Source organism: Chrysemys picta, chromosome 6 (assembly GCF_011386835.1).
Source record: "Chrysemys picta bellii isolate R12L10 chromosome 6, ASM1138683v2, whole genome shotgun sequence".
Taxonomy (NCBI): domain Eukaryota; kingdom Metazoa; phylum Chordata; order Testudines; family Emydidae; genus Chrysemys; species Chrysemys picta.
In genome coordinates, this window is record NC_088796.1 from 6,122,132 (window position 1) to 6,137,524 (window position 15,393).

General features: G+C 42.9%; 1 protein-coding gene across 7 annotated transcripts in view; it reads left to right on the forward strand.

The window, feature by feature from the left end:
- KIAA1328 (KIAA1328 ortholog) overlaps positions 1 to 15,393 on the forward strand; it is a 262,488-nt gene that overhangs the window by 150,261 nt on the left and 96,834 nt on the right. For all 7 annotated transcript variants that reach the window (XR_010602080.1, XR_006174509.2, XM_005296200.5 and 4 more), the window contains one exon: positions 14,331 to 15,013. Coding sequence is in view for 5 of the 7 variants with exons in the window: in XM_005296200.5 (XP_005296257.2) it covers positions 14,331 to 15,013 (683 nt within the window). In the remaining 2 variants the exon portion in view is untranslated. The remainder of the gene's footprint in view (positions 1 to 14,330; positions 15,014 to 15,393) is intronic.

Genomic DNA, 15,393 nt, shown 5'->3' on the forward strand with positions numbered 1-15,393 from the left:
CCTATACACTATCCTTTGCCTAGCAATCAAGTTCTGATGAGTTAGTCTTGATCCCATCCTCATTCCAAAATATTTTAGCATCTTTGCAAAATAAAAAGTGCACTTAAAAAGCTTTACTTTTTCTTGTGTGAAACTCTTCGACACTGGCACGAGTCAGCCTGTCTTTAACAGAATTACACTGAACTGTCTGCCTCCATGCAATTCTTGTTGTTATTCCTTGGCATAATCGCTACTTGAGGAGCAGAATAGAGGTCAATCAGCTGGAGCCACAGGGGCGCCGAAAGCTAGCCTCAGGATACTCCCTACAAATGTAAGATCAAAAGGGCAGCCACATGAAAATTGCTGTTTACTTTTTATGAATTATTTCCCAGACACTGGATCATTAACCGAATCTAAATGCTGATTGGCTCTATTGCAAAGACATTTTGCTAGAATGCACTCACTTGGGCACAGCTTTCCTATTTATTTTTTTCTTTAAACTGGGGGATTCTCTCCAGCTTTGTCTTTGTGGAATTTCTCTCTCATGTAAATAGCTTTCTACTTTTACCTGTTTCTCTAAAACAAAATCCTTCTGTGTGTGCACGTGTTGCTATTTAAAAGACTTCTGTCTTTCTGGTAGCTTCTGATTCACAGCAAAGAGCTCTCTCGGTCTGTACCATGCATCCAAATCCAAAGGAATCTGCAGGAGACACCTGCCTTTTGGAGCAAGTTGTAATTTTCGTCGAGGTGGGTTTTCTGAATGTACAGTGGTTGCCATTTAAAATTCTGCATTGGGGAAAACTCATGTCAGATATCACTGAGATGTGTATGTGCTGGCAAATACTGCTGTTTTAATGGCAAGTGCAATGGTAACCTTCACACACCGTCTGTCTGCTCATATCCCCAGAGATGTTTGGTTTCTATTTAATCACAGTAAAAATGGCTATTTAGAGAGGTCATGGTGCATCTGCCCTTTTGTCTTGTGTTTTGGTCGGAGAGCACAGCTTTGGACCAAATTATGATTGAATTCTGAAGCGCCCAGTAGTAGGTAAGAAGGTTCGGAGCCCATAATATGCTAGATCTGCAATTCCAAGTGTAAATGTTTTTTTTTTTTTACTTTTTTAGGATAATATGAAAGAAGTGAGCTTGCAGGAGTAGATTTGCACATATTTAACACCATTACCATCTACTGAAAAGTAAATTTTGCTGCCCATGCTCCATGTACTGGGCTTAATGTGCAATCATCAGATGCTGCCTAGGATTTGAACATTGATGCAATCAGGCCTAGGAAGGTAGCCAAAGCAAAATGCCTTACAACTAGTTTGATTCACTATTTGGACATATTCTATGAGATTTTCCAGCTCTTCTTTTTCTATACTGGTAGATACCAATCCACCCTATCCCGCGGCCTCATGTGCCATTGAATAACTCATGAACAGGGGCCAAAAGGGAAATTAGAGCTGGGGTGGAGCTAGGAACACCATGGAACAGAGGTGAGATATGTTGGTCTATCTCCCTTGGAGTAACCAGAGAGTTTCTTTGGTTACTCCTTTATGCATAGGTGGGTTTGCACTTATTTGGTACATCCTCCTGTTACAGCCATCATTACTCTGTATTCTGGCATTCATTTGAATAACTATAACCATCGAGATTCTGATTAATTTTCAACAGGACTTTCCCACTCCACCTGTCCTTCCTGCTATCTCATTAAACCTCAGGAAGCATCTAAATCCTTGAAGTGCAATTAAAATGCAGTCTTTGAACAGGTGCAAAAGGAAGCCCATGCATGGGGCAATGGTTCCTCTTCCTGTAATAGTCAGTGACTGAGGAGTGTCATGTATACGTCTTTACTAATGGTTATCATGTGAACTCTTCCCTTTCTCCCCATAGTCTTACCTTTAAAGATAGGTTGCTTCTGGGGCTAGTTTTGAATACCAGGTAAGAGAGGGAAAAGATAATAGGTGGTAAATAGCATATCCAACCTACTATCTGATTTACTACAGTTCAAATTAGGGACCTATTCTGTATTGTCAGTGTCACAGACCCACTTTTTTTGGTCTGTCCTAATTTTGTTTAAAAGCACATTGCTAAGGACTTTAATGTGTTTTAGATTCAGCGCTTGTAAATTATGCTAAAATCCCTAAGGGAGCCAAAAGAACTTATTAAAACCTTGCAAATGTTTTTGACTGCTGCATTCTATTATTTTCTATTCCGGCAATAGCACAAAGCCCCTGCTGCTGATGGGCGGAGGAACGCAAACCTCCAGGGCCCATTAGACTTAACTTGTTTACTGCATTGATATCTATATGTTAAATGACAAGAGAGTTCAGGTTATTGAATAATTTAAAATTCAGCTCTAATTGGTGTCATATGACCTGGAAAAGGCCATGGATGACGCCAGGAGCATGCTGTGAAATTCTTATAAATAATTCATAAATTAGATCATTCATTTGCCTGGATGTCTTGTTAAATGCAGAAGTTTGTAAGTAATAACTGATGATATAACACCTGTAAGTATTTAGTTCATATGCTGGAAGGTAATCTACCTTGATGATCTTCTAGCAAAACCTGCCAGAGTATGAGAGTTAATTGCACTAGGGAAAATGCACTACATTTATTTGGGTTGGGGCTTTGGCAAAGCACACAGTGCAGATGTTGCATTACGCATTCTCTATAGCTAGACAACTATTCTGCGTATGCCTATGTTAAAAATGCAGCTCATCGTTCTGCTGCCCTTATTTCACATGAACTCCAAATGCACTGGGAAATGGTAGTGACCTGCTCTGCTCACAAATAGTATAGTTTTTGAAATATTTATCTAGGTCTTGAACTACTGATTCCTCAGTAAAATAAAGGGCAGGAGTAAAAAATTGAAGTCAGAAGATGGTGATTTTCTGTTTTTATAATGTTGGCAGCACATTGAATGTTAATCGTTAGACCTGGTGCTGTCAAGATTAGTGGCATATTTTCCATTATGCAAGCAGGTTCTGTATGGTTGTGTTTTGCAAAGCAAACATGTTTGCTTAATTTTAATGGTCAGACATCACATTGCCCTGTATTGCTAGCATTGTGGCCTAATAGGCACTCTACTCACAATATCTTCAGAGACTGAATTTAAAAGGATCTTTAGCTCTCAATCCTGATTTTGTGTTATTTTTTCTTGGAGCACTGTATTATTGATGACTGCTTTAATAGCGAGCTTAAGGACAGTTGGCTCATTTAGAACAATAATGTCATTTTTGAGAAGACTAGTTGCATACAGTACTTGCAAAGCTAGAGAGAGGGCAGTATGTTTGTTGTGAATAACGATGAATGCTAAAGGAGCCTGCCAGCAAAGGCTCAAATGCCATTGTGAGTCCAGGTTGCTTGTGCATCTGACTTTCCAGTGCAAACACTGCTAGCAAAGAGAACTAACAAAATTAATTGCAGCATATTTTTGTTGTAGCTTAAATAGAACATGTATAGTCACAGACCTAGTCAAGCTCCCCCTTGCTGGACATTCACCAGGCTGCTGTTTGGATACACACATTGGATCCATGTGCTTTTAAACTCCCTTCTGTCTGGCTCTGCATAGGTTCCAGTCATGGGTGTTTTCTTTGACCTCTAGGCCTAGACTGTCTCTCTGGTACCACTTGTCAGAAGTGAGACCCTGCAGTCAAGCTGACCTAGGCCCCAAGGCCAGTGCAGAACCTCCCAAGACTCCTCAATGACTTCCCAAGAGCTCCATCTGCATGGGTACTCTGGTTTATAGTTTAACCCTTCAGGGACATGGGATAGTTGAAGCCAGTAAGACAGACTTTTTACAGAAGAATTTCTATACCAATCACTCTTTATTTTAGACAGCACAAGAGATGTACAGATCCACGCAAAATAATGAAACAGCTATACACAGTTCTCTCCATCAGAGTTCTCACCACTCTTGAGTGGGTTTTTGGGGTCTTGGTTGGTGTCTTCTGGGGTTCCCAGGTCTCCTCTGCTGGATCACATTCCTCCAGTTAAGTTTTCTCTTCTTGTTCTGGTTGTTGAGAGAAAGCTGCTCTCTGACCAGCCCTCAGCCTTTTATATCCTTCCCCCCTCAGCCCCTTTTTGGGGGGGGGGGGGGGGAGGATAGCTCAGTGGTTTGAACATTGGCCTGCTAAACCCAGGGTTGAGAGTTCAATCCTTGAGGAGGCCACTTAGGGATCTGGGGCAAAAATTTGTCTGAGGATTGGCCCTGCTTTGAGCAGGGGGTTGGACTAGATGACCTCCTGAGGTCCCTTCCAACCTTGATATTCTATGATTCTATGATTCTATAACTTCCAGTTCCCACTGCTATGGATCTTCCTGATGAGCCTCAAGTCAACATCCCTCCTACCCTCCCGTTGATCAAGGTCTTCCGTCAGTTGCTCTGCTGTTCGGTTACCATCCACCGGGAGTCCAGACTTGGGAAACTGGTTTTACCTAGCATTGTTCTACTAAGGCAAGTCCCATTCCGTTGTTGATGGTCTTTAATGACCTCTCCTTCAGAGGCAGACACCCAGGTACCAGTGACCCTTTAACACAAGCAGTATGATGCAAGATTCCAGCAAAAGATAGCCAAAAGGCATATACATAGAGAGTGGAAGAAATCAAATTAGAATCTATACATAGATGGGTTCCACAAACCATCATAGGTGTTCTTTTGCTGTCATATATCATTGCCTATCCATATTTCTATCTTTGTGGCCAATTTGTGTCTCAGTCCCACCTGTGCAGTCCCACTGAGTTCAATAGGATTACACATGAAAAATGCAGCCTTTCTGGCATCCACACATCATTTCTTTGAATATGGACCATTTGTATTATGCACTTGAATATAGCAATTGTAATCATACATCATTCATGAGGAACACAGCACCTTATCTCCAGCTAGGAAAATAGGCAACTAACCTTTTAAGTTATCTCCCTTATCTATCATAGGTATTAATGCAGACAATCATCATACGATCAAAGCACTTTATAATGATTCATCTTAGACTTTTTGTAATGGAGATTTTAATAAAAGATTGTGCAATAAAAAGAAAAGAAAAAGTAAAGCTGGACTTCAGTAGATCTTACTCATTTATTTCAAAACTTTCATTTTGTACATTCTTCTAGGGAAATTCTTTCTTAATAACGATTTCAGAGAGTAGTTCCTTTACAAGACTTTATACCGTAGTTAAACTGTGTCTGTAGTTAAAAAAGAGACTGTTAAAATGGCACCAGTTTCTTCCCCACACCTGTTTTCTGAGGCATGTTTAGAATAATTTCTGTTTTAGTGACAAAAATAAGTGTTTATTACTCTTCATCCCTGCTAGCACTGCAGAGTTGGCACAGCTGAGAGAGTAGAGTTTGAGCTGGAGTCTCTTCTGGTTTGCACTTCAGCAGTGTACTTGTTAATTTCATTCCAGTTTCAAAATCTGTATGTAAAGTGTATGTCAGTTATGTTAGTAATGTGTGCCAGTGGCACTCTTCAAGATACCATCCTGTGTAGCAGCACTCGTTTTGGCTGTCTGTAAGGTTCTCTTCATCTTCAAGTAGTATCCCTATGGGTGCTCCACTTCAGGTGTGCATATGCCTTCGATTGGAGATTTTTGTTAGTAGTGTCCATTCAGCCCGAACATGTGCCCTACAGATCCTCATGCCCTGCACCAAGGCTGTCTAAGGCTGTGCAGACGAACCGGCCCCACTTCCTTCTCCACTGCCTTGCCCTGAGATGCACCTGTAGCCTGTCCGCTTCCAGCGTGCCTTGTTCTATTAGAATCTTTTCCTTGGTGTTAGTTTATCTTAATAAGTTGTTAGTTAGTTTAGTTTTTAGTGATAGGAATGCCGCCCCCCTGCTTCTCCCATCAGGGAGACTTGCCTTCCTTGGGAGAGCATTCCTGGCTCTCCAGGCTTCAAACGTCTCACTTGCCACAAGTCTATCCCAGTTATCGTTGACCACTTCAGGGGTCTCCGTTGCCTAGGAGAGTTGCACATCCCCCAGGAGTGTAACTTCTGTTTAGCCCTGAAATCTAGGTTCAGAGAGAACTGAGAGATCAAGTTGAGGCGTCTGATGATCGAATGCTCATCAGAGTACACCAATTGCTGGGCAGATCTATTGCCCCTTTGGTCCAGGCCCAATACTCCCCCAAGAAGGAGAAGGCTTTAGTCCTTTAAAAGACCTGGGAAGAGGGTCTCTGACTCACCTCGTAAGGAGTCTGCTCCATAAAGACCTTGGTCTCCCCCTAAGGCAATGGTTTCAAAATTGTCGACTTCTAGATCCAATACTGTGGAGGCTGAAGGTTCCTCCAGTACCACTAGGGCCAGAAGCTCCTCCAAGAGAAAACCAAGAAGCTCCTCCAAGAGCAAACACGGCTCTGAGCGAGCCTCAGGATGGACCAAGCATGACAGGGACGGCAAGGAGGGACATTCCTCCAAACAGGTCCCTATCAGATGCACCCCTACCACTGGTACCATATAAATTGAAACATCTATGTCTGGCATCCTCCTTGGAGCATTCTAACTCTCAGTACCATCTACTTCCAGACAAGTTATCCTATTGGTACGAACACGCCATTCAGTACTCAAAGGACTTAACTGTCGCGGAGGAACCGCAGTCTCCATTGATCATGGGCATCAAGGATCCCTCAGTACGGAGAGTAGTTTAGTCTCTGGACTCTCATTTATCACTGGTACCACCCAGTTCACCACCATTATCAACTGGGGCTTCTCCACTGCTCTTTGAGGAGGAGGGTGAAGGGGACTTCCATTCAGCCTCTCCTAACCACCCTTATAGGAATCCTTTCTGTGCGGGCCATAGAGAGGAATCCAGAACAAGACATCACAAGTGGTGAGAGCAACCCCAGGTGCCACCCCTTCCCTGTATGGACCCTCCCCCTGGAATGGTCATATTGAGATTCCCTGACTGCTTACTAACAGCAATGGTCAAGAGCTCCGAACCTAGCCAACAAGGATAAGGGGGGGAGACAGTCTCTACCACTTCAGACCATTCCCCAGCAGGGGGAGACATTTTGAGGAACAGGAAGCTAAAGCAGAAGAGGAGACTACTTCTCAAACCACTACCTTCTCATCATTCCTGATGAAGCAGGAATGCCTCTTCCACTGTCTATGGCTGATGATGTTAAGCAATTCCAAGACCACATCAAGTGCATGGCAGACTCCTTTAAGATACCACTCAAAGAGGTCAAGGAATTGCAACACAAGTTATTGGATACCCTTCAATTGGCAACATCGATCGGAGTCACTCTTTCAATTAATGAGGTGATCTTGGATTCTGTGGGGGGGCTGGCAAATCCTGAAACAGTGACACCACCTTGCAAGAGTCGGGAACAGGACGATGCCCTGTCACAATGGAGTGCAGTGGAATATCAGAGCTTTCAGTTATAAACTGCTTGAAGTAGTGTTCTTGTCCACTCGTAACACTGCAGAGTCCTGTTCAGTGCGGGACACCTCTACTGAACAGATAAACTCTATGCCCACAAACAATCGAGGAATCATATCTTGAGGAGAAAAATCTTTGTTGGGATGAAGCACTTGAGAGTGAAGATGAGGGAAGCATGGAACAAGGAGACAATTGAAACAGGTAAGGATATCACACCTGTCTTGGCCACATAGGCACTATCTGGGTAACCTTGTCCTTGTCCTGCCTGATCTTGTTCATCACTTTTAGAATCAGAGGGCTGGGGAAAATGTGTAATACAGGCCCTTCATATCTCCAAAAGGTGGCTGAAGTCTGTGTGAGCAGGCCAGGAGTGGATGTTCTGACAGCATAGCAGTGTAAAAGGCACCCCAGGCTAGAGAATTAAGGGGAGACAGCTGTTCAACAGTCCAGACTGTCCAGGGAATGTGTCAGGTATCATTCGAGTTTCATCTGAACCAGACCATAGAGTTACCTGGTTTATTTCCCCCAACACCACGCAATTTGGGATGGGAAGCTTCCTTCCATACTTAAGATGACAGATAGGACCCAACTGTTCTGGAAGTCTCCTAGGTTATTTGTCTTCATTGCAGACAGATATAATGGATCCGCTATTTCTACCCAGAGACTATCAAGGTGGATTTCAAGATGTGTTATCACTTGCTGTGAGATTGCCAACACCCAGCCTCCTGCTAGGATTCTGGCTGTCTCTATGAGGTCACAGTCAACTTCTATGGCCTTACTTAAGTTGGTCTTAGTTGGTGTTGGTCCTGCTTTGAGCAGGGGATTGGACTAAATGACCTCCTGAGGTCTCTTCCAACCTTAATCTTCTATGATTCTATGATTAAGGACACAGTAGTACCTGAAATCTGCAGGACTGCTGTGTGGTCTCCAATACATACTTTCTCCAAACACTTTTCCTTGGTCTGTGCCCCTAAATCTGAGACGGCAGTGAGCAGCTCTGTCTTCTGTACTAGACTCTATACCGAAGCAACCTCCTCCTGGTGATACTGCTCAGAAGTCACCTGAAATTGAGTGCCCATAGGGACACTGCTTGAAGAAGGAAAGGTTACTCACCTTGTGCAGTAGTTCTTGGAGATGTGGGTCACTATGAGTACTCAACTACCCACCCTCTTGCCCCTCTGCTTCAGAGTTTCCTTAGTTGGACTTAGCGATAGAGAAGAAACTGAGTGCAGTTCACCCGCACAGTCCTGCATAGCCTCAGTGCAAGGCACAAGGATGTGTAGGGCACATTCGCAGGTTGAACGGACACAGCTAATGAAAATCTCTGATTGAAGGTACATGGGGCGCATGCACACCTGAAGTGGAGCACCAATAGGGGGACACATCTTGAAGAACTATAGTTACTACACATGGTTAGTAACCTTTCCATTTCACCTTTCTGCATACTCTACCCAATTAATAGTCTCCTCTGTCTATTTCAAAAAACTTCTAAAAACCCACCTATGGAGTCATGCTTAGGATACAGTCTGTAATGATTATATCACACCGTGTGTTTCTTTTCTTTGTTTTCTAATGTATCATATTGATTAATTTCATTAAAGACAGGCACTGTAGGTGAAATTGAAGTCGATTGGAGTTTTGGGGGAAGTTGATGGGTCCAGGATTTCACCTGTATAAATATATAGATGGTACTAGTTTGTTCTTCAATCATAAAACCGCTAGAATAGTTACTTTGGGGAAAATATACTGTTTTACATAGGAAAAAACTCCCATTGAAGTCAATGGAGATTTGGCCTACGTAGGGACTGTAAGATCTGTTTTGATGTTACTTGTTTCACATAAACAACATAAATAACAATGTGCCCACTGTATCAGTGTGTATATTGCTACTGCAGAGCACATCCACAGATTGTTTTTAAGAGAATTTTGTAGAAATTGCAGACTGTCTGAGTAAGCTGCAACGTGTGTGTGTGTGTGTGTGTGATATGTAGGGCTCAGTATTTGTTTATACTTTATTCTGACTCCCTCAGCAGAAATTACAAGGATTACAATAAGAGATTCATAGTGCTTCCGCATGTTTTCCGTTCTAGCTCTTACAAAATTATGTGAACTGATTTTAGTGTATATTTATTTCTGTGTGGCAGTTTCACATTGGATCAAATCATATTAACTCCATATATCACAAGCAGCAGTTTATCTTTTGTTTGTTTACATTTTAGCTAAGGGAAGGAATGTCATTAAATAACATACAGAAAGAACGGGAGAGCTCCCGAAATGGGGAAGCACATCTGTTCCATCACAGCCCAGCGTGGCACCCATGTCTTCCACAGGCAATATCTGTTTTAAACTCATCTAATAAAAGTACCTAATTCCTCATGTTCACAATGCAGTAGTGAGTGTGTCTTAGAATTCTCTTCCTTTTTCCCTTTGCCACCTTGTCCTGCCCATCACAGGCTGTTCATAGCGTGCCCTGCCGTGATAATCCAACTCAGGTGTGGATGTCACTCTAGTTTTTAAATGGTTGGTGCCATTCTGCTATAGTTTTCAATTTAAGCATTAACAGAAAATAACGTAACTTGCCAAAAGCAACAGAGGGTCCTGTGGCACCTTTAAGACTAACAGAAGTATTGGAGCATAAGCTTTCGTGGGTGAATGCCCACTTGCATCTGATGAAGTGGGCATTCACCCACGAAAGCTTATGCTCCAATACTTCTGTTAGTCTTAAAGGTGCCACAGGACCCTCTGTTGCTTTTTACAGATTCAGACCAACACGGCTACCCCTCTGATACATAACTTGCCAAGTTGTTGCTTGATTCCCCCTGCCCATCCCACCCAAAATTAGTTAATTTATCTTACAGGGTTGACCTTGAGTGGCCTTTAAAGCCATGTGAAACTGGAACCAAGACTTCCACCTAATACTATAACCTCTGTCCTCCAGAGAAATTAAAAAACACTGTTTGCATTCCGTGATATTAATGAGAATCCCCCGCCCCCCGCAAGCATACGGTAACTGTGAAATAACGGTAAAGTTTCTCTGGCTTGTTATGAAGTATTTAAATGTCAGTGCTATTTCTGAGACCATCAGGGCAGATTTAATGGTGACCAGGGTCAACAAATGCTAACTGGGACCTCCCTTTTAGGGCCTCGAGGGACTTTTAATCGAGTCTCAGTCACGAAGTTAATTTGCAGTGTGGGCCTTTATCCTTAAATCTGCTCGTGGCAATTATTTTATACCATCCCTGTTCATGTGCTGAGATTTCTTAACAAACTTTGGTCCCTTTAGTCAATAAAACAAACTGGTAAAATAAGGAACTCTTGGGGATTTTATTTTTAGGGCTCTCCTATTTTTTTTCCTTTTCCACTTGGCTTAAAGACTTAAGGAGGGTTGGATATGGTTCATCAAAACCTCAGAGCTATGGCCAGGGGGATTGTTTGAGAGCCAACTGCATGCGCTCCCAGCCCTGGTCCTGAGGAGTTTGGGAACCAACCCAACTTGCAGTCCTTTTTCTCCAAGAGTGCCCTAAACTCGGTAAGGTGAGAAGTGAGACGTTACTCCTGAGGGAATTCTATGCCAAAAAATTAAATATTCTGTGCACCATATTTTAAAATTCTGCAAAATTCTCCATGTTTTATTTGTCAAAATAACACAATATAATCATACCATTTTAAATGATTTGCTGACAAGTATTTTGAAATAAATTACCAAAATAACTGAAAATGGTGTGATTATATTGTTATTGTGTTTGTGTTATTTTGACAATTTAAAATATACAGAACTTTGCAGAATTTTAACTTTTTGGTGGAGAATTCCCTCAAGAGTACTAAGGTTCTGTGTGGCACAATCTGGGTGTGAGCAGCTTGGTGCGGGGTCTGGGTCAAGGGGGAATCTGGATGCATAGTGGGTTGGTGAGGGATTTGGGGTGCAGGGGGAATGGGACTCTGCAGGGGAGTCCAGGTGAAGTTGGTTAGAGCTCAGTGGGGAGGGCTGTAGGAGTGGGGCTTGGTGGAGTGGGGGGGTCAGGGTGCAGCTGGTTGGAGCTCAGTGAGTGGGGGTCTGGATGTGGGGGGCTCCTGATGCAGAGGGTGAGGCTCAGCAGGGTGAGGTTTGGGGGGGCTCAGTGGGGACTTCTGGGTGCAGGGGACTTCTGATGTGGAGGGGGCTCAGTGGGGGGGATTCCGAGTGGGTGGGGGGAGGGGTCACTGTACAAGGAGCTGCTCCACCTGTCTGCCCAACCCCTGTGCATTCAGACCGCTCCACACTCAACAGCTCCCCTCGCTGAGCCTAACCTCCCGACCACACACACACCCCCCTGCACACAGTGCAGAGCTTCCTGCACCCAGGGGAAGTTTCTGGGGCTTGATCTGACCCGGCCCCACATGGAAGGGGGAGGGAGTTCTCCATCTCTCCCCCCCCCCCCCCCCAGCTGGGACTAACGTCCCGGGGTGGCCAGGGCCTCCCCAGACCCCTCTCCCACCAGTGATTTACCTCTCCCCCTACAGCTTCCCAAACAGATGTGTCCGAGCTGTCCAGCTGCTGGGGAGGGGGTGAGTGAGTACTGGCGCAGCTTCTTTGCTTCTCCATTTTCTGAAAGGAAGCAAAGGGAATCTGCGGGGGTGGGGGCGCATTTTTCTGCTGCGCCGCAATTGCACGGAATTTCCTGCGAGCAGATGTGTAACATGCAGCTACAGGATTATTTTATGGCCTCTTCTCTTATATCCCTTAACATCTTGCACCCCATCTTTTATTTGTTGCCAGAAATCCCTTTGTGTGGTGTCTAATTTAGATTATAAAGGACTTTTCAGCTTGGAAAAGAGGAGACTAAGGGGGGATATGATAGAGGTATATAAAATCATGAGTGATGTAGAGAAAGTAAATAAGGAAAAGTTATTTACTTGAACTAGGGGCCACCAAATGAAATTAATGGGCAGCAGGTTTAAAACAAATAAAAGGAAGCACACAGTCACCTTGTGGAACTCCTTGCCTGAGAAGGTTGTGAAGGCTAGGACTATAACAGCATTTAAAAGAGAACTGGATAAATTCATGGAGGTTAAGTCCGTTAATGGATATTAGCCAGGATGGGTAAGGAATGGTATCCCTAGCCTCTGTTTGTCAGAGGGTGGAGACAGATGGCAGAAGAGAGATCACTTGATCATTGCCTGTTAGGTTCACTCCCTCTGGGGCACCTGGCATTGGCCACTGTCGGTAGAAAGGATACTGGGCTAGATGGACCTTTGGTCTGACCTGGTACAGCCATTCTTATGTTCTTACGTCCTTGGGACATGGGAGTCTGTTTTTATTTGTCTGTAAAATCATCATGCACAGTGATGGCACCAAACAAATAATAACAAACAACTCTGATTGCCTTCTGGCAGCATGTTGAATTCTGGTAGGTTGCCCTGCCGGCCCCTCTGACTTCTGAAATATTTTAATGTCCTGCACTTTTCACCCAGTCCTAGCATCAGACTTTTCTTGCACATTTAGTGCTGACACTAATGCAGATGCCTCCAATTCATTGGGTTTCATGGGGCAAAACATGGCATGTGCGGCTTTCAGTCATAAGGTGAAGAGTAAATTTTTGTAAAAACAAAACTGAAAATAATCCAATATCAGTATTTAGGGGATAATCTACATTATTTTATTTTCTGTGAGGCCTACAAGAAACTCAATATGAAGGAGCTGAGGGGCAGTCAAATAGAGTTGATATGTTGGTTTATATAAAGAATGTAAATAATGCATACAAAAATTGTACATAGTTGGATTAGATTCCTCTTCATCTCTTTGTATGTTGCTTGCATTCTTAAATCTAAGCTCTTTGGGGCAGAGATTGTCTCCCAGTGCATATGGACAGCAGCTAATCCATTGTGTGTGTTACAAGAATACAAATTGTAATTTTCTGTCCATCAGTGACCACCAAATTTCAGCTTGCTTGCTGCTGCTAAAGTGGTTTGTTTATCTTTAACAAACCTGGCTTCTGCAATTAAACACAATTAAATCTTTGACAAAGAGCCTGAGGGCCGAAACAGAGTTTAAATGCAATATGTTACTGAAATTAACGCACACATCTAGGAAAAGAGCTATGAGTGCGTGATTCACTGCTGTTCTGATGTGCACAGCAACACAAATGCTTAACTGCCGAGACAAACCGCAGTGCAAGGATACGCCAGGATATAAGCAGGATTTTGATGTCCCTTACATAATAGCCATGACTATAACACACCCCCTACGAGTTCACTTTTCATTGGGATGACAAATGTGAATTACAACTGCTTTCTTTTTGCAGAGTTTTATCAGAGTATAATCGCTTGCCCAACTTAATTGAAAAATCACTTACATTTATAGCTGAATTTAAACATGTTTTTTTATTTAAATGACAGCTTTTGAAGTAGAACCATATTTTAACGGAAAGTGGTCGTTTTTTATCTGTGTTTCTGTAAAGACATTTCAAAAACTCTCATCAAATTTCCGGCGGTAAGTAATATCCCATTCAGCGCAAGGTGAAATGTTTTACATCAAATCTCCTGCTGTGTAATGGCCAATCAAAGAGTATTTATAGTGGCTGAATGGATTTTTTGGCTCGGCATTCAAAATTAAACATTTTCATACATTAACATTTAATGTTTTTTGCCACTCTTCAAGTTGATTTTATGTAACCCTAGATACTCACAACGACTTGGTACTATGAAGCTACTTGTTTATGCCGAGGATCCTGCAGACAGTAGTTTCATATTTATTGTACTTGTGTAGACTGATTGAAATGTAGATTTGATAGCAGGCTTATCTCTGCCTTTTGATAAACATTATATGAGTCTTGCTAGATGTCCATCAGCGCAACGCATCGAATCTCCCACTACTGGTATGACAACTTTACTCTGTGAACTGATGAAGAGAAGCAAATTTTGCTAAGGAACAATACAATTTAACATTCTATGTTAAATTTTGAAAGATGATAGCTTGTTTCTCTTATTGTAGGTGGCCAACAAGAAGAGTCCGTGCCAGCTACCACCTTTGGAACTGGATGGTTCTTATTTAAGTATAGTTAGACCACAAACGTTATACAAGAACAATAAAGCATCACAGTCGGGAAGTCCAGCCCTGTTTTCAGTACCTCCGCACTGTAGAAATAATCATGCTCATGGGACCACAGCCCACTACAACCAACAGGAGGTTCTGAATGAATGTCCAGTGGAAAATGGCTTGCACAGAAAATGTAACAATATGATGCTGTCAGCAAAGGAAAGGGGCCCATACCACACACAAATGGCTCCTGATGTGGGCCAGAGAATGAGTGAATTTCAGAACACTTGTCCTCACCAAATGAGTCATTGGGCTTGTATGCAGCCAGGAAGGTTGGAGAACATTCAGGGTAGCCAAAAGGTGAGCCATGTACCCAAAAGACATTCTGGGCCGCTTCATGAAACCTGTGATAACTCTAGGCTTTCTCGAGTTTCTGGGATGAATGACAGTGTGGACTCTGGATCAAAAGAAACAGAGCGTAGTAAAAGGCTGTCTGAGGAAAGAAGACAGCAGCTGCTGCTGCAGAAAATGGAGCTGGAAGTTGAAAAGGAACGTCTCCAGCAATTGCTTGCTAAACAGGAAGCAAAACTACTTCTGAAGCAGCATCAGCTACACCAATCCAGGCTGGATTACAATAGGTGAGTTTGTGAGGTTTATAGATAGAGGATAATTGTTAGTGTATAAGGAATTTCTGTGGTACCTAACACTTACATGGAGCATTGAGAAACACAGAGTAATATCTCCTTTGTGCCTTGAAGAACTTGGAATTTAAACTAGACACTACTATAACCACGAGACTAGACATGGGACAACAATTAAGGTAAAGAAGAGTGTGAGGACTGTTGGTCTAGAATAAGATAGGAAAATTGATGGAAGAAATTATCTTTGAGGAGGGATTTGAAAGAGGAGAGAGTGCATTAGAAGACTAGAACAAGGAGTTAAAGGTGTAGGAACACCATCACAGAAGGTGCCAAAACCATAAGTGGGAGAAAGACAGAATGAGCAGAAAGGTGCTAGA